At 31.8% G+C, this 27645-nt stretch overlaps 1 protein-coding gene across 1 annotated transcript; it reads left to right on the top strand.

Annotated features, from left to right (window-relative positions):
• Positions 1 to 26687, top strand: dos (daughter of sevenless). The gene is made up of 12 exons (XM_088232996.1): positions 1 to 322; positions 6599 to 6721; positions 7511 to 7694; positions 12640 to 12749; positions 13665 to 13866; positions 14760 to 14831; positions 15461 to 15521; positions 19656 to 19725; positions 20391 to 20489; positions 20615 to 20695; positions 23487 to 23567; positions 26187 to 26687. Exons 1-12 carry the CDS (start codon positions 245 to 247, stop codon positions 26322 to 26324), a joined length of 1299 nt encoding a protein of 432 aa, XP_088089122.1. The 5' UTR covers positions 1 to 244; the 3' UTR covers positions 26325 to 26687.
• Positions 26688 to 27645: the final 958 nt, after the last annotated feature.

Raw genomic sequence — 27645 nt, 5'->3', positions numbered from 1 at the left:
AATGACACTCAGTCTATGACCGTAGAACTTCGGTCTGTGATCTGTGCTGCCGTCTCCAGTTCCTCGTCGCGCATCCAGGCGTATCGTATATCTAAACATTTCGTTCAGAGCCGTCTGTTGCTGTGATTTCTCCCCTTTTGATGTTGTATAATATTAATTAATGTGTTACTATAGTTTTTCATATTAAAAAGTGTCATTTTAAAAACATTTGCGTTGCGAGTGATTCCTAATCGCGTCTCTAACAATGTCTGTACATCCAGACAGCATTGTTTATGAAGGCTGGCTGACCAAATCACCTCCTCCGAATCGAATATGGAGAGCTGTAAGTCATCCTTTCACAATTACGCAAATATAAATAATGGTGTGATATTGTGTTGTCCGCCATTTGACTAACTCATTTTATTGCATTAAATTTGAAATGTCCGCTTCTATTTAGACACACATCTGTTAAACTTGTTTACGATTCAATTTGATTTTGCGTCATCTTTGTCGCACCAGTAATGTCAAAATGATATCAGTCTCATGACTCTCATCAAATATATTTTAATGTCTTCTTTTGCGCAATTTTTCTGTTGCCTTAGAATTCTACCATTTGGACAGAAAACGACAAATGCAATGATCATATTTTTATTTACACACCTATTAAACTCCCTTTTCGCCCCGTGAAATTCTATTTTCGAGAAGCCCATGTGAAGTTCGATTGTCAAATTCTTTTACTGCGCCCAATAACGATAACAATGTTCGCGTTATAAGTATTTGCAGATACATTGAACGTTTGGGTAAAAAATATTTCCCTCAGTGTTATGATGAATCATTTACCAGTGACATTTATCGAGGTCCTTGTATCTACATAGGTTTATATCAGTCAGATCAGTCTGGTCATGTATAGTTTATGAATTTAGCATAATTGTTGAAATGTTTTTATCAAAAAAAAAATTTTTCCTATCATTAAACCTTTAACAGTTTCTAAATATCCTAATTAATAAAATGTAGCTATAAATTGCTACGGAGTAACACACCTTAAACTAAAATACGCCATGGGGTCTTGCCACGTTTCTTCTTATTTAGCACCTAACTATGATAGTTTGTAAATACGATGTGTGCTCGTTTGCGGCAGATGTCTTTTAAGAATTGACCGCATACAAGTATCCATCTTCCGCACATGTCTCTAAAAATTGATATAGATTTTGCGCAAGTACTTAAGTATTTATAAAAATAACTTCTCAGGGTTCACACCATATTATAGTTGTTTTGTTATGTATTTTGAACAAACATTGAATCATCCCTCATTTGAAAGTCAAGCCGTTATTTTTACATTATTTGCTTGTATATTTGTAGCTATATATTTATAGCTTTACCGTGACTGCTTAACTATTGTGTTACTAAGAAAAAAAGCATATCCTCACGGGGCGATACATAATTTAAATATAAACTTGTCAGTCAAGTTTGTTGGCTTCATTATACTAACCATTCAGTTGCTAGTTTTACTCAGTTAGTGTTTTGCTGCTGAAAATCATTTATTATTACATTATACTAACCACTCAGTTGCTAGTTTTACTCAGTTAGTGTTTTGCTGCTGAAAATCATTTATCCGCATTTGATAAATAAACTTACGTTTTAATGCCGTATGTCTTTCAATGAGGAAGTTCAGTGCCTTTTTAAAAAAATTTTTTTTTGTTAATAGACTTTTAAACTAAGCCAATTTAAAAAAAAAAATCTTTTCATGTATCGCAATATCAGCGTTATGATTTTTAAAGTTTTGTATGTCTGAAATAACTCCACGTGTGACGTTAGAAGTTGTTCTCTATTAGTTCTTCCGATCGGTTCATTTACGATAAGCCAGCCGGATATCCTTCACAGCTTCCATACCATTGGTTAGTTCATTTATGAACCAGTGACAACTAAAATTTTTACCGCGCGCAAGAAAACATTTTTTGTATCCAATTTCCCGTAGGGCTGTTAATAGCCTTTGTAATTTATCCAGTGTAGGGAATAATAGTAACTTTTTTGCATTCCCAAATTGAATACATATATTTTTACGAAATTCATCCCAAAAATGTCAAAACGAAGTGGTAATGACATTTTTTAAGAATGCACACCTGTACCCTTTTTTCTGCCCAGGTAGATAATGGGTCAGTGAAAAAATATCGAGTGTTCTTGCTTTTTTATATATATATATATATATATATATATATATATATATATATGTATTCTCACTTCATGCCTAGCTGGACATTATTTAGAATAATTTATCATATTGTTTATTAAAGTTTATAGATTCCGGACTAAAGGACTTGTCTAAAATTATATTCTCACTGTGGATGTGGAGTTTTGATTCCGTAAGTGATCATTGATACTGTAGGTATTTTACACACATTGTTTGTCATTTCAATGATTTCTATTCATGAGGCGCAACATTTATCTTAATCGCTTCTGACTGACTTCCCGGACCTACTCTATGAAAAGAGACACGGTAGTTTTGCCAATGTTTTATGTCAAGCCATAATATAAACTTGTTTATACTCTCTGCACAGTTGCTACGATGGTTTATTGTAAAATTGATTGCTATTCTTAGTATAAGATGTAAATAGCATTTCTATGTGATGACCAAACCACAAGTTTTCATAGTATCATAAGGTTATATTGTAGCTTTAATATTTTAGTTCTATGTTAATAACCGAACTTTCATTTTACTGATTGTTTCCATGGTAAACATTGAAGGGTATTTTATTTAACAGAGATGTGTATTTATTACAATTACAGTAAAGAGTGTGTACTAATATTTTAATTTCAAAGATAAATCAAATGAACCTACTTTGAAACATACAGCTTCATGGCTAATCGATGAAATTATAAATACTTACTGATAAGTTATCTGAACATAACATTCTAAGATGATAGTATTATGACATTATTTACTTATTGTGTCCAGGCAGATGAAGAATACAGTTATGTGTGTGAAATGGAACTAGAACCCTGGACGAGTGATTTTGACTTGATGTCTGCTCTTAGACATAAATCCTGAATGAAGAAATCGAGTGGAGATAAGTCAGCATCGTTGTGAAGTGGTTGGCACATTCGCCTACCATTCTTGAAGTCCTGGGTTCAATCCCTGGCAGGGTGAATATGAAATATCGATTTTTAAGATTGTTTGAACTGCAAAATTTCATTAGACCCGAAGTGTACTGATCATCTTACCTTCATGCAACAGATGATCAAAATACGCTGCTTTTGGTTTATCAATGCAGTGCCCTATGCACCACTAGGTGTGGAAGGGGGAAGAAGATGACTCACTTATTACTGAAAGCTGTCAAAATGCAATCTCTTATGCGAATATGTGGTCAAATAAATGTCAAAATCCATGCAGTACGCATAGTTAAGACAAGCTTTATTTACATAATTTAAAAAACTGGTGCCGTGGTGCTATGGACATGTAAAGCAAATGGAACAGTGATAGAACGACTAAAAATATTTACGATGGGATGTTGATTAATGAAGAAAATGAGTAAAACCAAGATAGACATGGCATGACAACATTTAACAAATGCTTAATAGACTTGTCAAAAATATACATATTTGGTGTGCGCTCATGAGAAGATGTATGAATATAAAGGAAGCGAAGTCTGTATGTGAAGACAGAGTAGTGTGGAATTATATTCTTTCTGCCTACCCCTAGGTGGTTTGTTGATTTTTTTTATCACCTACTTATTCATCTTGGTTAAAAATAAAAATCGTTTCTAAATATTGAATAGATCAGAAACGTCGAGATATTACAATTTAGTTTACGAAATGCAAAATACCTACAAATTAAAAAAAAATTCAAATGGAAATTAGGTATTCGAACAAAAAAGTTTTATTTCATAACGGTTTCGCTGTGACCAACATTTGTGTAATTTCGAGGGCCTCGTGTGCGAAAACTATATGGATTACAGAATATCTAAAACTATGACTGGATAACCCGTTTCATCGACTGTTGGTTTGTCATGTGTGGAGGGGGTGTTGCGAGGTGCCGTCACAGAGCTACGTGTGGGCACAGCGTGCGCTCAGTTTAGTTATATCTCCGGAACGAGTTGGTCAATTTTAGTGATCGAGGTGTCTACAGAGAGCTGAGAACGAAAGTTAGACGTTAATAGCACAAGAGATATATAATTAACATTGGAAAGTAGAAAATATTAAGATATATTGAAAATGCCGCATTCTCAGAAGGGAAAGAGGGCTGTAAAAACTGGAATTCTGAGCAAAATGTATGCACCACGACTTACAAATGCGGAATGTTATAAGGCTACGTTGATTGCAGCAAAAGGAATTAGAAAGAAGACACCAAAAGTCAAATTCGGATGGTGGAAGTGGAGCACCCTGGCAGGTTCCATATATGCAACAAGAATACGATCTAAAACTTGTACAAACATCTCCGACTACACTTTGAAACACCACAATCGACTTAACGTTTATTAGTTAGTTTGACGATTGTGCCGTACTTTTCATGTTTTAGTTACCATCGTCTGATTCTTCATAGGTTAGCCATTCATACTAATGATTTCGATGAATGGATATTTTGTGTAGTGTAATTTTCTTTCTTTCGTTTCAACTTTCTTTCTGACAAACAAAACAAAGGAATCTCCCAGTAACGAGAGTGATGTATGTAATTTTGCATTCACAAAATAAAGATCCGACAAGAGTATCGAGAATACTCCCTGTATTTTTTTTACATTTAGTGTGCTTACAAGGCACTTTATTTATATATTCGATGAATTCACTTGAAAATACATTCTAAAAAGTATTTATTATTATTTTAGACAATTTTATTAAAAAAATGCTCTGGAAACATTTTCCATTGTGCTGGCGTAAAAACCCCCAGAAACACTGTCATTTTTAGATAACTAAGATAGAGACTGATCATTTGATGATAATGTCTTGTCTTGTTATTTATGCTGTTCTCGGGAAAAACATGAACAAGGTAATTTAGAGCAGCAGTTCGTAAAAGGGTCTTAAAGGTTCTACGGAACCCCAGGGTTCCACGGAAGGATCACAAGGGTTCTGAGGGTAATGGCGTATTGTCATATAGAAAACAGGCAATCAACGCCAGTGTTTTATCGATAAATAGCTTCACCTTTGAAAAATGCATATTTCTGGTCTTTCTTAAATCGAACATTACAACATGCAAACGATAAGGTGTCATGGGTCTTAATAATAACATTTTTGTCAATTTACCTTTTTATTGTCTTGAAATCTTGATGAGGTTCCACCAAAAAAAAAGATCAGTTAGGGCTCCCTATGAAAAAAAATATTGGGAACTGCTGATTTAGAGGATAGAGTAAAATCTTATCCAGTACACGTTTTTTACAAAAATGTCCATGTTTGGTCTTTTCAAGCACTTACGAGTAATATTATATATTGGCGATATGACCTTTCTTAAATTATAATATTCTTCTGTTAGCCCGATACATACCTGATTCAAATATTCATCTTACTCTGTTACTTTTAACAAAGCAGTCATTGCAACAATGACAAAGAGTAACAGGAGTCACACAAAAGGAATATTTGAATTTCCTTCATTCGTTCACTAAATATTCAACTATTTAAGTACGTATTTCACCTTTAGGAGTTGCAATTGCTCAATAGAAGAATGACTGTTTTCAATCCCCAATTCTCGGTCAGTCAAAATGTTCGTTTATTTACCTGTGATCCATCTAAAAACTGAATTTATACTAGCACCTTATTTCAAGCGAGTCTCTTCAAAATATTGTCAGAAATTATTTTATAATTAATACCCATTACAAGTTCTGTAAATGCTTTTATTAAATCGCTTATTACATAGGTTGTGAATAGAGCAAAACTATTCATAAGTATAAGTGATTGAATCGGCATTCACTTTGTAACACTTCATGATAAGTTATTATAAAAATAAAAACTTTGTTTTAGTGTTTCATTTTTATTCCAATTAAACCCAACAATGATGATTTACCCAAATATTGTAATTTTGGCGCCATTTTCATTTAAACGTAAATAACAGTGTTACAAAACGGGAAACAAGTTGTGGTAGAGCGTGGTTTCAATCTCGGATCTTTGATCTGTGAGTCTGCAACACTACCACAGGACCACAACCTGTATTTGCTTTCATGATTCTTTAAAGGCAGTGCCCTTTCGGTTTTATGTATTCGTATAATGTCATCGATTACAAAAATACCAGTATTTTTAATATTTCTTAAAATTCAGCGGCCTTGTGAGGATTGCATTGCAAATCGGGGTTATTGGAATAGCGACTTAAGATATTTTTTCAATTTCACGATGATTCTTGTACTTCTCAAATGTACTTTATAGGTATGTAATTTACAGGAATGTTAAATGCAAATAAAAATATTGTACATTTTCACTAATGCAAAGTTATGTTTGTAAATTTTTATTTTAAAATAAGTTTAAGCGGCTTTTGTTGCTAAAATAAAAATAAACTTTCAGCAATATTTTTTTTACAAATTTTCGGTTATTTTATTCTACAATACGTACAATTAAGCATACTTAAGAGGTAATTTAATAAATGTTCATATTAAGTAATAATTTTTATTGTGTTCTAATATTTCTCTTTTGTTATATATTTCAGAAATGGAGTCGACGCTGGTTTACTCTAAAGACCAAATCTCCTGGACATTACTATTTAGATTACTACACTGACAAAAGCAACCGAAAATTGAAAGGAACCATTGACTTGAATTCTTGCGACCAAGTAAGTTTTATCAACAAGTTTTTTGAGTTTGTTACCCAAGTACTGGGTTTAACTATCTAGGGAGCTATTAAAATTGATAGATATTTCAAGAGAGATGGAGAACCTTTTGGAGAAGAAATAATCACTTTACACAATGTGTATTCTGATTGTGGGGTTTAGGTTAAGCTCTTGACATTCCTGCGATCTGTGTAGATTAATTGTGATGTACAAAGTCTTTATTTAAACTAGCCAATAATAAATCATAAGTTTTGTAAATGCCTAGTCTTCCATGCTCTTTTCTCCAAAACATTTCTGTCAAAATATCAATTAATTAAATTTTATTTATCCTTGATACATTATATCATGATCGCCCAATCTACAATATTATTTTTTTACTTCCAAAAACAAGTTAACAAATACGTTAATAAATACTTATTTGGGAAATAATAAGAAAGCCTAACAGAACATAGAATTCATTCTAACTTCTACTCTTTTTAATAATTTAAAAATGAATAGTCGTATTGAATTAATTTATGTCGGCCTCGTGGTGTAGTGACATGGTTGACATGAAATATTTATTTTCATAAAAGGTGTTTTTACACTAGAATATTTCATAGTCCCTGGACTGGTACCTGAAGCATAAGACTGATCATCTTACCTTCATGTAACAAAATTATCAAGATACACTGCAATTTGTACCAATGCAGTGCCCTATGCACCATTAGGTGCGGAAAGGGAATCGTGATGATGGTGATAAAATTTATTTCCATACTGTTAATAAAAACTTATATAAATTCATACATATTTTAGGTTGATTCTGGACTGCAAATGCAAAGGAGAAGCAGCGAAGGATCATCATTCAGGGGATCAGTCTTCTCTATAAAGACCTTGAGTCGTGTGTACCACCTGGCGGCAGATAGCGTTACAGAGATGGAAAAGTGGGTAGAAGTTATATGCCATGTCTGTGGAATGACATCATTTGAGAATGACAAATGTAAGTTGACAAATCAAATAAATATAAACTACTTTGCAAGTTTCAAGAAGTGTCATTTTACCAATAATTGAACGGTTTTTATGCAAAGTAATTCTAGAATACATTTTCAAAAACGATTAAAAGATTAGTCTAAAACGCATATAATTGAAGAGAAGTTAGAAATGCTAAATTAGTATTTTCTAATGATTATTACTATTTGCTATTTCCAGAATCTTTCATTCTCTACCTTGGTAAATCATTAGCATTGGTAACATAACTGCATTGAAAAGCGCCATAAGAGAGTACATATTTTAGCCAATAGTAAATAGGTGAATCTTTTGTAAATTTATTTCTCATTGAACTAAAGTCGTCACCCAATAAAAATGTCTGCGTCAACACATCTTTTACGCTATGTGAGTGTAGGTATTCTTATCTGGAGGACAGTATACTTGGAACAGATACAAGTATTTTGCGTATTTTAGTATTATATTGTAATGGATTATTATTATTATGGATATTTTAAATAACGCCATTTTTGTGAAAATCTCTAGGGAATTATAATGTAAATGGATATAATTCTGGACTCGGTTTATTACTTAGTATGATAGTACATAAATACCAGTGGCGAGCCAGATTTATTTTATAGGTAATCTATAAAAAATGTTCGTTCATTTGTACCTACATGTAAGTACATAATATGCAACTAATGTAATTATAAATGACTATTTTTTTCTGTGGTTCTGTGAAAATCAACTCAAACAACAATTATTATTAACCACACGATATACATAGCTTTATTCTACACTATTTTAATACAATACTTGCACAAAAGTTTATTAATAATTACCACAATGACATTAAGAAGTAACTGTCGTTACTGAGCACTGGCCGATTCCTTTTAAAATGAATAATGCCAAAAACAACCACTTCGAACACCACATGTCCTATGTGATACATAATATGTCAGCGGTATCCTATCAAAGTAAAATAGTCCTTCGGAAATAATGTTCAAAATACTAGTATCCAAAGAGAGAATCTTTAAATAATATTTGTAATCTGCAAGCTTGTTTTAGTACTAAAAAAGCTTACTTGGGTTAAAGATGTAAAATATAGTGTACTTTTTGTATGGAGAAATAAGCTGAGGTAATCGGCTAGTTTCATCGTTCACTAACAACGGGCTGGGCGTTAGGCTCACTTCATAGATATTTTTTTTGTAGGAAGATTTTTTGTGGGTGGTGGTGATTTATAATAAATAAAAAATATTTTATTTATTTCTGCATAAACATATTTACTATAAAACATTATTGAAAGTAAAATATAATGGTAAGCTGTGCATAATCACTTATTTTGACTATTCACCCCTGATAAATATGTATCTCTTCTTTTCTTTTCCACTTCTGCTCCTAAGTGGAGCATGTGGACATCACTAGTTGCCTCCAGGAGACTATCACCAGCCCGAACTCTCTCTTTCTCCCAGGTCAATCCAACACCCCTTAGTTTCGCTGAATAAAGTCGAAATTGTTATTTAGATTTACACTAAAATCTGTTTTTGGTGTTTATCCTTCATAGCCCTTGTAGTTTTACATAACTAATTTATAAAATAGTTATGATAATTTTTTTATTAAAAAAATCTTAATGTGATTTTCATTCAAAATTCACTATTAAGCCTTTTACACTCAAATATTCCAATCATAAGCGAGAAATAAAAATATTTTTAAAATGCAAGAAATTATGATCACCCAGTTAGTATAAGTTGCAATAATAATTTGTCTTTCGCTAACAGCGCAATGTACTGTGCCAACAATTATTTGTGCATTTATAGGTATATTTATATAACTTAAAAACAGATTCTTCTTTGTAAAAACAAACTTGTAAAATGGCATGTATTATTTTCCAGTGAGGAATACTTAATAAATAAATCAAATATATGGTTACTGGAATCAATATCTAAACATGTTTTTGTCTCATTCTTCGATAAATAAACACCACTGAGTGGCATTGAACTGAACTGAAAAAAACATTCCTTATTTTACAATGTTACTCTTCCACTGTATGTTGTGTTTGGTAAAACAACCAATATATTAATATGAACCTAAGAAACATTTCATCTATATTCTCTTCTAGCATTTCACATACTTTAAAAAATCATAAGCGTCATGCGCAGTCCGTCCGTGTATTGGATGGAACCAATGCTTCCTTGAAAATTTGACCTCTAAACAATCAGTACCTATTTTCGTTTTATTTAGTAAAATCATTTATAAGTTGACTAATCCTTTAAATAACTACAAGAAATATTTTATTATTGGTTTGTTGTTTTGATCGAAGCCACCTGAGACGTGTTCGATGTTCATTCATTATTAACTTCCAAAAAATTGCGACAACCCCACACACAACCTTTCGACTGCCTAGCTATTTGCGAACTGGTATAAAATACACTGCGTTTTGTCTGATTCTAGATTTTTAAACTGCGTAAGTGCTGCGTAAGTTCAGCAAATAGAGATCTTTAATATCTGTGGAACCAATTCTAACAATCACATCCATGTTTATTTTCTATGTATTGTGACGGTTTTATAACAAGTTTTGCACTTAAATCGGTTGACACAATGGCATTATAATATTGAGCTATTATACCTAGTCCTGCCATAAATACTGTTACACGAGTTCAAAAATTCATAAAATGTAAACAATAGCATTTAGAGACTCGTAACCTTTTTTCATACCTAACATCCCGGTCCCTACGTATACTATTGAAACTGCATTTTGCATTTTCAGGTAAAGTACCAACCCTTATGCTATTGCTATAATTAGTCAGTCGTTGAACGTCAACGAGTAAACATGGAGTGGGGTGTTAAAGAAAACCGAATCGCTGTAATCGCATTACACAAAGTTGGGAAGAAGCAGGGAGACATTTTTAACACCCTAAAACTTTTAGGTATAAGTCGCCAGTTTGTGTATCGAACTATTAATTGGTTCAAGAATATTCAAAGTGCTGAAGACCGACAAAGATCTGGACGTCCTCAAACTGTACAAACTCCGTAAGCTGTTAAGGCTGTCAGAAGCAGAATTCATGGAAATCCGCTCCGTAAACAAAAAATCTTGTCCGTGGAGATGAATATATCGACTAGAAGTATGTCTCGCATCATCAAATCTGACCTAAAGATGGGGGCTTACCAAAGAAGCACTGGTCATTTGCTTACTCCACTTTTAAGGGACATTAGGAAGACCAGAGCAAATAAACTTATTTCACGATACGCGAATAATTTGCATCACAAAATTCTGTTTTCTTATGAAAAAATATTTAACATCGAAGAAAAAATTAACAAGCAAAATGATCAAGTGTATGCTCATAGCTCTCAAGAAGCCGCTCAAGTCATTCCTAAAGTTCAAAAGGGTCATCATCCAGCAGCAGTGATGATTTGGTGGGGTGTCTCCTATGAAGAGGTTTCTGAGCTTCATTTTTGTGCGCAGGGTGTGAAGACAAGTGCAAAATCGTACCAAGATGACATTCTAGAGAAGGTTGTTAAGCCTCTCAATGACACAATGTTTAATTCGAGACATTCTATCTTCCAGCAAGATTCTGCTCCAGCTCATATGGCAAAATGGCTGGAAAATCACCTACCGGAGTTTATTAGAGCTGAAGATTGGCCTTCTGGAAGCCCAGGTTTAAATCCGCTGGACTACAAATTGTGGTCAGTGTTGGAGACCATGGTCTGTAGCAGACGACATCCAAATTTGAAGAGCTTGAAACAGTCTTTGAAAAAAGCAGTGGCCAATTTACCTATGGATATTGTGCGTGCTGCCATTGACGATTGGCCGTCACGTTTAAAGGCCTGTGTGAAGGCAAGATGAGGACATTTTGAATAAAATATTTTTTTTCAATTAGTGGAATATGCATGTGTGTCCAGTAGTAAAAAAAACTTTTGTTAAAATAATTGCTTTTCTATTATAATAAAAACAGTTTGTAACAGTATTTATGGCAGGACTAGGTATACAACTCTTTTATGCTGATATTATGGCATAAAATTGCTTTATAGTTTATTTCAAAGCACTTAATTTGAATTGCTATTTTACTAGTAGGTACAAATTTTACCTATGTATTTTACCTACCTATAGTCCTTAAAATATAGCTTAATTAGAATGACAGCTGTCAAAGTAATGTCATTAGTGATAGGAAATTACTGATCACTGATCAAATCAATTTTATCCGTTTTTTCGTGCAATCATGAAACTGTTTCCGAAAATTGATATAAAAACGCCAGAAAAAGCCTGTTATAGTGTGTTTAACACAATTAATCACCAAAAAATAAGACATTTATCCTTTTTTCATCAACAACATCGAACTAATTATTTTTTTATTCGATTAATTTACATTGATCAATTTGTCCATCTCTATTGTTTTTGCAAAATTATGTAACCTTGTAAGAACGTCGTTAAAAATTAGGATTATTTTAGTTTTAAAGCTGAATTTATACATTTATATTGATTTATATCTCAAGCATTGTATTAAAAAAATAAATTAACACGCCAGATACTAATGATTTTTTGTGTATCAATATAAATAACTTCTTAGACGTCACTACAAAGTTATGTCGTCACCTTTTCTGACAAATGTCATTCTAATCAAGCTATATTTTAAGGACTATAGTATCAAATGTCTGCTTCCCTAATCAATACTTCATTGCACGCTCCTGATAAGCGTATATTCAACATTGATTTTATGTATTTACATATTACAAACGTAATTGAGTTTCCCTGAACGTAACGCCAAATACCCCTGTATTAAATATTACTAAAAGTAGATTGTCGTGTAATTTAAACTTCTGTGTATTCTGCGATGCATCTGCATGGTTATCACTGTTGCGACTGATTTATTACCATGTGAAATTAAATTTTGATTTTTATTGTATTCTGTGTTAACAAATATTAAATTTATTTGCCGCTAGATTTATGTTTTTTTTCTTCCTAGATTTTACAAAAGGCGAAGCATCATTAAATGGAAAATCATCACCAAACCCATCTGGCCCTTACATTCCTATATCAGAATGTATTACTGGAATGTCGAGTCATGTGGTTGAAGTAAGTTATTAAATAATATTATACCTATGCACTCTCAACCATCAACAATACTTTAATCAATTGAAAAAATATATAATTGACATGTGTGTACAAATTAAAATAAAATATTGTCGTCTTGGTGGTGAAAAGATCCATGTGAGAAAAACCTAATGTCTCTTTTCTAACAAACTTTTACACAACTTTATCCGGTAATGATAATGACTTTTTTATGCCTTTAGGGCTTTTACCTTTTACACACGGTTATAAAACACAGGTACAATAACAACATACATTTAAAGATGAAAGAGAAAATGGAAGTCTTAATAAATTTACTGGTATTCAGACAAAAAAAAGGAATTCAGGAATATGTGGCACTGAACGAAAAAAAAATGTGCACCATGTTTTATTATAAAAAAATTCCTATTGGTTTTATTAACTTAGCTGAATGAGTGTGAACGGTACTACTATGAAAATATGTTTTTTTTGTTAACTAGTGGTCATTTTGTGGCTTAGATCTTTAAACCGCCAAGTTGACAGATATTTTAACGAAGATTGAGAGCATTTTTGAAATCTAGGCATTTATAGGGCTTACTACCTGTCAATAGCACGTTTATGTGGCCACTTTACACTCTGTAACATTTTCCATTCTGCCTATGTTGAAAAACCAGCAAATATTAGCTCAGAAGCCTTGTAAATTCCCAGACTTCTATATTCAAAACTCTTCCTGAATCCCAAAATCAATCTCTTACGCCCAATATCTGTTACTTCCTGCCGGCTAATGTTCTCTGTCAATTCAAGAGATGACATTGCATTGTATCATCTATGGTGAACCAGTCTTGATGATGTCATGAAAGCTGAAACTCATCACCGGTTATTTCAAATTTGTGAGTTCAAGTTATTGCTTTATATTATAATAACAGTACTTAATCTTTTCAGGAAAGGAAAAGCAAATCTCTTGTGTTTTTCAACCCTCGCTTCAGCAAGGACAGTTTCAGGACCGGCATAACTAGCGGAGGGAGTGTCAGAGCATCCTCTCGACTGAACAGTTTAACAGAAGAGGGTCGTCTGGGAATTTCGAAATCGCCAAATCTTGCCAACTGTGAAAATGATTTAGTATTTGAAGATAAACAAAACTCGGGTAAGTTAGTTTTAATTGTTTTAAAACCCGTTAGGATTACATAAACATATTACAAGGTCAAGTCATGTTATTTTTCATCTGGTTAGTACAGTCAATTCAATTTATTTACATTTTAATGCTATTGACTTGTTCAATATAGACTCATTAATTGCAATCAAATGGTAATTCTAAAACAAATACTATTGTCATGTTCTCAGAAGTATCTCCTTTACTTATTCTATATAATATACTATTTGAAACTCAAACATTAAACCAAAAACATTTCACAAATTTTTTTCCACGCACACAAATATTAAGACTTGCCAATACTATTTTGTGATATCCATACTGATATATGAATTTATTAAATTACACGGTGCTTTTTTAATGTGTAATCTTTGAAAATTCTTGAATAACCTTTTATGTACTGGACTGGCAACTATTAGCCGAAGCTCGTGAGAGTTTTTTTCTCAAGAATTGGCTGTAACCGTTATTCATAAAATATAAAAATAATGAAGCTAATAAATAATAGAGCTAGCCACCAATATTTCCACAGTGGCTAGTAATTTTGTTTTAAGCAATTGCTTTTACCAATAAGTACTAAGTTTAGATTTCATGAAAATATTCCATGAAAACATAGTGTTTTTAAATTGTGTGAATCAGATTTATTGTAAAAATAAATAAATTGGAGACATGACTCCATCCCCATGGGCCTAATTTGGGAATGTGTTAGTACCTAGCCAAATTCTTATGAGACCAAAATTTATCTTACCTGATTGGGCAAAAATATATTTGTTAAACTTCTTCAAGTCAGTGCCGATGCGTAGTACAGGCTTACCGCACGCGAAAGATTAATCATACTGTATATTTGTACATGGTAATGACACTTTTTTTAAATAACTGTTTTTTTTTAGATACCTCAAATGCTGGCCAAATGAGAGATTGTGAAACGAAATTTGCTCTCCTAAACATGATGTCACCTCCAGGTATTATTCTTTTCAACATCCCCTTTTTTTTTACATGCTGTAGTTTGGGAAAGATTTTTTTGTTTTTTTCAATTTATTTTTTGCACCACAAGCCTAGAGGCCCAATTACAGTGGTGAAATCTAGCACAAAAAATCCAGGCTTAAGAAAAATCACATTTTAGTTATTGTGTTCTTACCGGAAATTAAATCCAAAACACCGTGTGTGAAGTAAGCGTCTTAACTAATACGCCACGAGGTCAATGTATATAGTTATATATTTATTCCTGATAAATACTTTATTGTGATAAAATAAAATACATAAATTATTGTAGCTACTTTAATTTAGTATACTTATATAACAGTCCACTATTTACATCTGTATTATTATTTATGAATTGGTCCTCACCTTTTTATATTTAATAATTATTTATGCATTTATTTCTAAAAAATAACTTCTAATTGTTACTATTGCAAAGAATATGTTTTCTTAAACTAGGTATACATGCTTTAGGATTATTTATATAAAATTGTCAATTGGCCTTAGTTTATCAGAGACACAATGTACATAACTAGATAAAAAAATATTTATTTTCCATATTGTTTACTTCCTTATTTCATAAACACTGAAAAAAAAATTTTACTCATTTCAGAACCGCCAATGCGACCAAGACCTCCAAAGCCTTCTCACCTTACACTGGACTTTCCCCAAAAGTATATATCTTTTTTTAATAATTCAGCTTATGCGATCTTAACCAATTTTTCTTATTATGTTTTACTTAAATGTGTATTAAATTATCGTCTATGTGAAAGATGGAAAGGATAATTAAGTTTGCGAACATAATAATTTTTCTCATCCATGAACAATTGAATTTTAAATCTTATTTTCTGAAAATTTATCACTAACAATACAATTTCAAATTAGTATAGACAATAATATATATTATGCATATCAATGCGACCTCCTTTCGAGCAATGCCTACATGTTTATTCAACTTATTTTGTATCTTTTAAATCAATGTTATTTATTATATCAATGCATGTTTTATATTCAATTTCTATGATGCAATATCAGTATATCACATTAAAAAAAAATGATAAAAATAAGAGTATTAATTATTTTTACCTTTGTAACTAATTGATTGTGTAAACGTAAGTTGAATCTTTCTCAGCTATAATTACTGCGTAGGTGAATGACAGCCAACAGTGTAATATTGTATGTCGCACATAATGATAATGTTTTTTTCAACTGAAGCACTCGCAGTAAGAATGGTTCCATTACTTATGGGCAACTCAAATATTTTTAAAATAAGTATTCAAATTTATTTGAAAATTAACTTTTTAATTTTAGACTCTTGTTATATGACAGATATTACTATAATCAACAAACAAAACTTAAGATTAAACTACATAGAAATTTGTTTGATAGTTCTAATTTAATACATAAACTGAAATCTCTACAAATGTGCACATTTTCTTTTCTTTTGTTTTTATCAGTACCCACGCATAGGCCATGCCTATGAAGATTTTTTTTTTCTTATTATGTATCCTGTTTTTTATGATCTGTCAACCTGTGTAAAAGACAAAATCAAAAATTAAACTGACAGACTTACTCCATTAATATATGTGAATATTTTATTGCAATTGCCATTTATTTCGGGTAGCGTGCTCACACAGTTTATAATTATTAATACTCTGTATACATATTGCATCTACTGCGTTTTTAATCTTATTTTTTTATTTATCAATATTTTCTCTCATTCATGACTAACATATAAAATAAGAAAATGCTCCTTCCATTAATAGTATAAATTCTTGCCTGAGTGGCATATCACCATATTGCTGTTTTGTCAATGTCATTTATTTTTTTGCATTTTACAATAGGAATACGTAAGTTACAAATACAAAAAAAAACAATTACATGAACTCAAAAAAAACCCCACAAAGGCATGGCCTATGTGTGGGTATACATTTTATTTCAAATTGAAATAGAGTCTACTAGAAGAATACGAGAGATATCAAAAAGTAAAAAAATGAAGGCCAATATTTAAACACATTTTTTTGTCACTAAAAATGAGGATTATAATAAAAGTATATTCTATTAATTTAAAAAGAAGCTATTTAAATCTGTTTTTATCTGTCATCTAAGGATAGATGTACATCACATAAGAATAATGTGATCTTTTAAGGAATTCTAATAGTTTAAAGATTAGAAATTTGGGAGAATTTAGTAGGGTTTGTACATTCATAGGGAGGGGCATTGTTAGGATAATTTAGAGAAATTAAGAGAATCCATAATTTATACAGTAGTAAAGGCATATGTGGTTGTGATCCCCCTCACCTAGAGGGGTCTACTAAGGTAGATTTTTTTTTTGATATCTTCTAATTAACCATCTGGATTTTATTTATTTACAGACATATTAAGTCTATTTAACAACGGAAATACATTTATTTATGATATATAGAGGTACAATTGAAATAAAATACAACTAAAGAAAGACAAAAACATACACCAAAAAAAATCCAGATCTTTATTTATGTAAATTCAAATCAATATTACATCATTTGTAAAACGGTAATGAAGGAAAATGACACTTTAAGCCTTCCATACTCTTTGGGGAATAAAATCAGTAGAGATAAATCCAATTAAAGTTGTTGTTTACTTAATATTTTTTTTTCAAATAACTCGTTAATGACCGAATAGCATTGTTGTAGAGCGGAACAGATAGAAAGACCCTTGATTAACGGTTTTCCAGTATGTGTAAGAGTGCTTTCACATATTAAAATATGCTTGTCTTGCCCCTTTTAAAAAAAATATTTAGAATTACATGCATAGCAAAGTATTTATAATTTGAGAATTTTTTATTAACTAAGTACGTCTAATTTATATAATTCTATACCGACCATGCAGTTTGTTTATATTGCTTGTTAGTTAGCTTATCCTTCTATCCATGAAATACTTAACTAATTTTTTTTTTTTAATGCTTAGCAATACACAATGTGTAATTATCCCAGGAATATAAGTATTCATTGATTTGTTTTACAGTAAGGCTGAGTCAATAGATATACATTTTATATTAAAGTTATGAAAAACTATTTGTAGTCTTCGTAGGTACTAATTAATGAATTTTTATATTATTGTCTACTGTGTATTATTGTGTTTTTTTTTGTTGCGTTATTGTCATTTTGTATTTCTGTGCAATTCTTGAAGTATGTTATGTACTTCATGCAAAAGTTGTGAATTCATCATTTTTTCACAAATTTGTCATGACACATATAGTACATGTTATAAACAATGATATATTAATGAATAATGATGCGTGTCAGCTATTACTATTTAAGTGGATCAAATCCATAATGAATTTATAAAATGTATTTTAATCATGTAAATACATTTATTTCAAGTTCATTGTCTCAACATGAATAATGGTAGTTTAAACCTCAGCTTAATAATGGACCACAGCTGCAGAAATGACATTTTGCTCTATTGCATAGAACGAAAGCGTTGCAAATTTTTGGTTCAACATCAGAAGTGTAATGGATGGTTTCGTCGCTGCGCTTGCAATTCTCGACCTGAGTACCTACGGCCCATTGTTTTGCTGTAAACTAAAGCTAACTTTGTAATTGATAAACCTAGAATGATTTTTGTCTGTATGTCCAGCTGTTTAAACCTTTGTATGTATTTATAAATGTATCTATTGTATATCTGTCAACCTTTCTAGCAAATTCTGGTCTGCAATCATTCGGGTATTCTATTTTTTTTACATTTAAAAAAGGAAATGTTTGCGCTCTTTTGATTTACCTAAATATTTCAATTTTGGGGCCATTTTCAACAATTTGTAAATAACTCACTATTAGAAAATGGGAATCAAGTTGGGGTAGAGTGAGGTTCGAACTTCGTACTTTTGATCCGTGAGTCCACAACACTAGCCACAGGACCACAACCTGATATTGGATTAAAGAATTTACAATGCAAACGTCGATGTACGCAGAAAATGAGGAAGACTGAGAAAGACATGGCATGTCCAAATTCAACAGATGCTTGAAGAGAGACAGTGATATTGCATTTTATCCTCTCCCTACACCTGTGGGGTTTGTTTGTAATATAATCTTAAAGTTTATTAATTAGTGAAAGATTGGACATGTATCGTTGCCTATCTGGGAATATTATGTACTACATACATGTAAAAATATTAACTTTACAGGAGAATGTTAAAATTATTTTTTGGCTTCAATTTTAACATTGTGGGTATTTGGTAATTATTAATTTATTTTGAAACAGAATAATTTAATACTAAAACACACTTTGCTTCAAAATCATTTAACTCAATAGTTTTTTTTTTTTACAGTAATTATTAAGTTTATAGATAATTTTTTGTCCAATTAGAATCATGCTGAGTTTGAATCCTGTCCATTCTCTGGAAAATGTTCAAAGCTTCCTCTACACGACTTGCGATGTTGGCCGAAGTTAGCCAAGTATGAGAGTGTAGAGGGTCACTTTGTGCTACTTCGCTTTACATTAAGCTAGTACCCACTTTGAGTATTTCAGTGAGGAACTTTGGCTGAGAGTAGTGGTAGTTTTAGGAATAAGCAAGTTTAATGTGAGCTTGGTGAGCTTTAAAATTTTTAACAAAAATGCATTAATGTTGACATTGCCCATTATAATCCATCATTAGTCTCTCGCATATTATTAATTAACACAGAAAGTTTCAATGACCTTGCCACACAGAATTATATTTCTGTGCATGACATTAAAATTGAAATATCTTGCCTACTTCCTTTTACATTCTAGGCTATTTATCAGTGATATTACCTTTTTACTACAGTTATGTTTTCTTTTTGTTACAGTTCTCAATTCAACGGTCCTCGTATAAATGAGCCAAATGAGGCAGGAGCTGGACAGAACAAAACCTCTCACGTAAGTATTTATCATAATAAATGAGCAATCCAATTCATGTTTACATAATATTCCATATTTGACTACACTTTGATATTATAGAACACCTTATACTAGACAAATTTATTTATTTTTCATCAGACTCCTGTCCAATTCATGCACGTTTTCACAAAATACAATAAAGTAAAAAGAAAACTTTGATGAGAATAAATATTTAAGACGTGGATGTCAGAAAATAATAGTAAATAATATATAATATGAGGCGCTGAGAGCCAGAGGAACTCGAGCGACATTCAAATAGTTTTTGGCAAAATTTTTAGCATTTTTTGTTTTTGATTTTTAAATTAAATAAGGGTATATATTTTTTTATTACAATTTAAAATTAATAAAGGTCTGCAATAAATGTAGAGTAAAAACAATTTTTCACTAATTAGCAGCATAAAAAATATTTTTTGATTTATAATTTTGAATTTCCGCAAAAACAGTCCATTGCATTGACCACACCTCTAAAATTTCACTATGAAAATGAAAAATTAATTCTGATACTCTGTCCTAAAAAAATAACAATCGGTTCAGTTTTGAAGTGCTGAAAGCAGGACAGCAAAACATCGATTTTGTTTATGTTATTTATTTATGTTGGGCATCATTTGTTTTTAATTTTGATCTATAATTTTTATGCATTACAGGGTGCATTGACAGAAGGGGTAGAGCCATCTATTCGCTATAATATATACAGTAATGTTGCACCCGGAGAGTTTAGAAGCAACGGCAAACCATTTCAAAAGGTATTTTCTATTCAATGTAATTTCTGATATATGTAATTACTTTCTTGATATGATAAACATTCCTCAGTTGTTGAATTTACTAAAAAAATGTTTTTCGGATATAACATTTTGTTAAAAAATTTCAGTCAATACACCCACCAGAAGTGGACCGTACTAAAAAACCAGGAAGACCGCGAGCATCTTCCACAAAGTCTCTAAACCACCAGGTATTATTCTAATTGAAATCTCTCTAATGAATATTTTTCTATTTTTATCTGTGTCCAGGTGGATAAAGAATACAGTTCTGAGTGTGAAAGAGAACCAAAAGCCTGAATGAATATTTTCAACTCGGTGGCTACTCTCAGGTAAAAATCCTGAAAATCGAGTGGAGATAAGTCCGTTTCATAGCGTGAGTGGGGGTTGGTGTGCTCGCCTACCAAATAAAGGTGTGTAGTTCGCGAACGACCCGGTCATACTGACGAGGTCGGAAACATTGAACTAAAGATACGTTCCTCACATCTCGTTCACCTAGTTCGCAAACGAAAAAAGAGCGCCAAACTAAATGCATCTTTCATATCTTCGTGTCATTTGTATCTCTAGTTCATTCGTTGGCTATGATTGCATTATTATCTCCATGGTAGATTAGGTATCTATGTATATTACACGTTCTGTATCTGTAGTAGGTACCTGCATGTCGATGCCGACTCCTTTGTTTTTATTAATCTCTTATCGCGCCTCGTTTCTATGTCGACTGGGCGGTTTTGTGTCGTGTTATTTAATATTTATGTGATGGAATGGCATTTGAACACTTACAAAATGTGAAAGATATGCTATTCGAATTATTATTTCCATTGAGACATAAACAAAATCAAAATCAAATGTGTACAGGTCAGTTTGTTCGCTAGAGTTTATAGATATTGTCTTTTGTTGCTCAATATAAAAATTTAAAGCAAGAATTTTATTAATAATTAATTGTAAAATAACTGATTAGCTCATTTATTCATTTTGTGTTAGTGGTCCATTATTGTTTTATTTATATATTTTTTTTCCATTTGAATTTGTATATTTTATACAGTAAAACCTTATTTTTACTTTCCTCAATTTCACATTTTCCCGCTTTTTACACCGAAATGTTCACGACCCATTTCTTTTCATACATTCTCATACAAATATTCCCCCCAAATTACGTTTTTTACATTTTTCATCACCCCGGTTTTACGTATAAAATTTTTCAGAATTCATTTGATGTGTCAAAAAAGCCAAAATTATGTCGTATTAATAATGCCGCTGCCACGCAGATGAAGAATATTGTATGTTATTTTATGCAAATTCAAAATTCTATTTTCGTTTTTTTTCATTTACACATAAAATAATTTTAACATGCTGTTTTTAAATCAAATAAAAAAACAGATTACATTATATTGTTTGAAGAAAAAAAAAATATTTTTAGTGAAATTATTGAAAATAGGTAAAAAAATCTTGTCAATTTCCACTTATCACCGTTTTTACAATTTTTATGAAAGTATATTTACACTATAGTGTAGCAAATCAATTTTATTTTTATGTAATTCCTATTTTTCCATACATTTTTCATTTCCTCTCTTCAGCGTTTTCCTCAGTTTTACACTTTTTTCCTTGCTCCCTTGAAAAATGTTGAATTCACCTTTTATAAATATAAAAACCTACTTAAAATAAAACATTAAATTTAAAATTTGCTTGTGCAAAGTAAATAAACATTGCCAATTTGTTCCATAAAAAAATACCTCCTAGTATTAACAATCTTTTTGCAAGTAAAATCATTTATCTGATTTCTACAGGTGTGCAATATTATAATGTATATGGAATATTGTTATAAAGTTGATAAAAGAAAATTGTGTAGATAAACTAGTCGAAGCTTATTTAATTATTTGTTTCATCTGTGTTCTCCCTCACAGCTCGTAAACACCGCACGAGAACTAAACGAACTAGAGACACGAATTACAAAAAGATACGAAAGATATAAAGATACAAATGATATGAAAGATACGAAGATACAAATTATGTAAAAGATGCAAAAGATGCGGAGATACGATGACCCAAATGAGCCAATTGAGCTAAAGATACATTCGTTCAATTGAATTACTCAAAAGATTCAGTCACTTTGGTATGCAAATCAACTGATAGGGTCTTATCCATCTCTACTACTAAGCGTAAGGGCTTAGCTGTGAAATATTGATTTTAAAGGTTATTCTGGACTGATTACCTATAGCGTAAGAATGATCACCTTCTGTGCAACAAAAATGTTGATATGGTAATTATATGTGAATGGGGTCATTGATTTATATGGATTTTTTTTTTTTTAAACTTGCTTATAAGAGTTGAGATTCCGTCACATGAACTTATACTTACGCTCACACCAAGAATCGTACCAGTATTTAACCTTTTGTGTTGTGAAGGACAGAATGCAACACAATAAATACTGTCAGGTTGCCAGCACTGAAACACTCTTCAGTTGGCAACGCTGGTGCAAACACAACTTCACACAAGAGGTTTGACAGCTCGTGACATTGTTCTTACATCTTTGTCACGACCCCACACGGCTCCTTTTTCGGTCTTGATTCTTTTTTATTAATATATGATATCGGCCTCGTTATGTATTGGTCAGCGTGTTTGCCTACCATGCAAGAGGTCTTGGGTTTGATTTCCGACGTGGTTGACATTTATTTAAAAAGGTGTTTTTACATAAGAATATTTCATAGTCCGTGGACTGGTACCCGAAGAAGACTCATCTTACTTTCATGTAACAAAAATGATCAAATACTGCGATTGGTGTACCAATGCAGTGCCCTATGCACCATTAGGTGCCGAAAAGGAATGATTATGATGAATGAATGGTGTTCTAGTGTGTAACATTGATAATAAATACTTCATACCTAGTCCTTGTTGATCTTTTCAAACTCGAGTCATTTAATCAGTCAGATCACACGCTAATCAACCCCAATATAGTGTATACTACTAAATTATTTTTTTTATATCTAGGACCTGAGGAAGAACCAATGTTATAGGACAAGACAGAAGAAACTTCAGTACTTGGATCTGGATTTAGAGATTCCGAGCTCGGTAAGTTTCTATTTGAAGATTTAAACCTTTCCCAGTGACAGTATAATATTTTAGTTCAGTATTTTAATTAAGTTGGCTGCAAATAAGTCAAGTAAATAGAATTATTATTCTGTGTGGGAATCATCATCATCATCTTAAGCTCGATAACCATGGGTGGGCCTTGGCTGTATCCGGGAGTCTCCTCCACTCATGCCGGTCTGCTGCACTTCCTCTCCAGTTCCTCACTTTCAACGTTATTGTATACGCACTGATGCAGTCCGTCCATCGTTTTTTTTGGGCCTTCCTGGTCTTTATCGTCTTTGTGGCGCAGAGAGAGTTAGGCGTTTTATGAGGTTGTCTTGTTCCATTCTAATTAATTAAGTGTAAATATTTTTTTTTTTAAATAATGGATGGCATATAGCTAGCCTATCTCAAGCGCCCCACCTTTATGGAATTGATCACATCACCCACTCTATAGAATTCATATAGCTCCCTATTGTAGCAACGATGCGCCAATAGTTGTTTTCTTTCACAGAGCCATAGACGACTGAGAATTCTTCTTTCAAATGCTGCAATGGTTCCCTTAATATTATTTGTCATAACCCAGGTTTTGGAGGTGTATGTCAGGATTTGTTTGATCAGATTTGTTTTTCCAGTATTATCTTAGTATTTCTTCATATTTGTTTGGACCGTCATTGCTTCTGAACCGCGTAGTAGCAACAGTTGGCAGCCATTTTCTCCTTCTGATTTCTTTGTTGTGCATTGTTTTCATTGGTGACTGCGGAATCCAGGTACATAAACGAGTTGATCGCCTCAAAATTGTAATTTTCCGCTGCAAAGGAGTGGGGAATTATGCCTAGGGTGTGAGAGGCAATCATCAATTTTGTTTTGTCCTTGTCCTTTGTTTTGTTTGAATGAAATGTCACACTCATAAGTAGTATTAATATATTAATATAATAAAATAAGAAAATTCATTAATGTAAAATAATCACAATATGTATCCATGACAGTACCTCAACTTGTAGTCCCGTGGTAGTGTCGCGGACTCCAGATCAGGAGTTACCAAACATGTATTTTATTAGGTATACAAATATGTTTCTGCCGTTAGACAAAAGTTGGCGCCACCGGTAAGTTATGGTTAGAGTTGTCAGATGTAAAACGTCATTATCGTCGATTAATTTTTTTTTTGATACATGAAAGTTTGAAATGAAGACATGATTTTATCTAATATTTTTTTATTAATAATGTCTTAATAATAATTAAGGATTGATTTAGTTTTTCTTTAAAGTTTTGATGCATATAGAACCGATATTTAAATTTAAATATAATAAAAGTTAAATGTAAAAATACATATTGTTAGATAGAATCTTGTTTCCCCAACGCGACAATCTGTCAACAACATAACCTTGAAATATTAGTGAATTTATATCAGTATAGTATATTCTTTTGTGTGCGAAAATGATGGGTTTTGAACTAGATAAGAGTCATTTCCGGGAACTTTGAACTCCGATTTTCCACATGTAAAATGCTGCTTACCAAGCATAAACGAAAGGCTTTATTGGACCCTATAGTCACCGGTGATGAAAAATGGATCCACTATAATAATCCAAAAAGGAAGAAATCATGGGGACTACCTGGTCATGCTTCAACATCTACAGCTAAGCCAAACATTCATTGAAAAAAACTCCTGCTATGTATTTGGTGGGATCAGCTTGGTGTCGTGTATCATGAGTTGCTCAAACCGAACGAAACTATTACTAGAGCTGTCTATCGAACACAATTGATGATATTGTGCCGAGCACTCAGGAAAAGCTCGCTCACTACTACTCCAGACACAGCAAAGTTATTTTCCTGCTTGATAATGTTCGTCCACATGTTGCAGCGCCGGTCAAAACCTATTTAGAAACACTCGATTAGGAAGTTTTACTCCACCTGCCGTATTCACCAAACATTGCCCCTTCGGACTACTACTTGTTCCGATCGGTGGCACATGACCCTGGCTGATCAGCACTTCACATCATATGAAGATACCAAAAATTGGGTCGATTCGTGGGTAGCCTCAAAAGATGAAGCATCCGTATGCTGCCAGAAAGATAGAAAAAAGTAGTGACAAGCGATGGACGATACTTTGAATAAAACATAAGGTTCCGTTATAAATGCCCGACCTTGGCTGATCAGCACTTCACATCATATGAAGATACCAAAAATTGGGTTGATTCGTGGGTAGCCTCAAAAGATGAAGCATTCGTATGCTGCCAGAAAGATAGAAAAAAGTAGTGACAAGCGATGGACAATACTTCGAATAAAACATAAGGTTCCGTTCTTTAACGATAAATGCCCAATTTTTTATAAAAAAACGGCGGAAATTTATTTGTACACCTAAATTTAACCAAAACAACTTCCATGTTAGCAAAGGTTAAATAAAAAGACTGATCAATCTATCCATTAGTAACTATAAAATGGACTAGGATAAATTTAATTAAACATGAAAATCAACTAAGTACTTTCAATCACAGGATAGTTGTATACATATTATTAAACAATACATAAATATTTTCAATACATAAAAATTGATCTCATTGTAATTTATCTCATTTTTAACTTTCATATGCCTAATATAAATAAACATTTTCTTTTCAGAATCCTAAAAACTCGCACCTCAAATTTGAAACTCCCACTGTTTACAAAACGGTGGATTTCCTCAAAACTCAAGCTCTCAACATGACCCGCATCGATTCTGAATCACTCCGACAAAAAGAACTGCCCTTGCATGTGTAATTTTGTAATGTTCGATTATTTCTATCCATAATTTATCTTTTGATGAAATTTTTTTGTTAAAGATAGATATGTAGTTTTTGCTACCTGTGTTTGGTTTATGGATGAAATAATTTAATAATAATACTCTTATTATTATACCCATTTATTATTTTAAAATGAAAGTTTTATTTTACCAGTTATCGAAGATGAGAACATGCAAAATTTGAAAATTCAACTCAAAAGTATTTTTTTATAATTTGATGTAAAGTTCTTTTTATAATTTGATATATAAGTCCTTTTTATAATTTGATATAAAAGTACCTTTTATAATTTGAAATATACAGCATTAAACCCCTTACTGCATACTGATTTCTTTAAACCCAAGATTAAAAATATGTAATAAAAATAACAGCCTTTGTATCAGAAGCTTTTTTATAAATTACCTCAAGTATAAATATTGGCAGAATAATGAGAAATGTCACTGCCCAAACTTTATTCTAAAGTTTATGTCTCTAGTTTTTATTAGACTTTCTCACTGTGAACTTGCTAAGCCAATGAAAATATTGTATGACGTGAATAAATATTCAATTAATAACCTTTATTTCTTTTTCTCCTGCAAACAATGTATGTCCTTGTTCGGCTATGTCAAATACATAATAGGGATTCGCCTGATATTGCCAGTTTAATGATTCAAACTTACTTTATCAGTTCGTTATTTAAAAACACCTTGTTATGTCAGTATTTTTAAATAAATATATTATGTTGTTTTTGAGTGCCTTGTGATAAGTAATGTACATAATAGAAAAGGAAAATAATGTAAGGACAAAACTCATATGGGTATGTCCGTACCCACAGACTAATTTCAAAATAGAAAATTGGAAAATTGATCCTACCATGAAACACAGCATGTTTGCATAAAGCAAAATCATACTTACAATATTTATTGTTCAGAATAATTCTAACTAATTCCTTCATTAGTTTTCTGATGGATGTAAAATAGACTATATTATTATCAATACATTTTACTTATTGAAAATAATCAACACAATTTTTTTTTTTTTTTCCCTTTATTAGAAAAAAGTATTTAAGAAATTGAAAAATGTAAATTATCAGATTTTTTATCAAATTGTCGCCTTGAAATGGTGTCATTTCAATCTTTCAGTAGGTTTATAGCTTAATTATGATTCCAATCAATAAATAATATTCAGATGTCAAAATACTAAACTTTACTGCATATATGTTGTATCCTTTTTAGATTTACAATAAAGCTGAATTGAAAATAATTTTGGCTTTTAGAAAATGTGTTTAAAGTAACTTTACTTTGACAAAATCATCTTTGTAT

The sequence above is a fragment of the Micrasema longulum genome, unplaced genomic scaffold (genome assembly GCF_059751315.1).
Source record: "Micrasema longulum isolate JH-2025_06_02 unplaced genomic scaffold, ASM5975131v1 h1tg001048l, whole genome shotgun sequence".
Classification (NCBI taxonomy): Eukaryota; Metazoa; Arthropoda; class Insecta; order Trichoptera; family Brachycentridae; genus Micrasema; species Micrasema longulum.
Note: the sequence above shows the minus strand (reverse complement) of the source record. Positions and strands in the feature narration are given on the sequence as shown.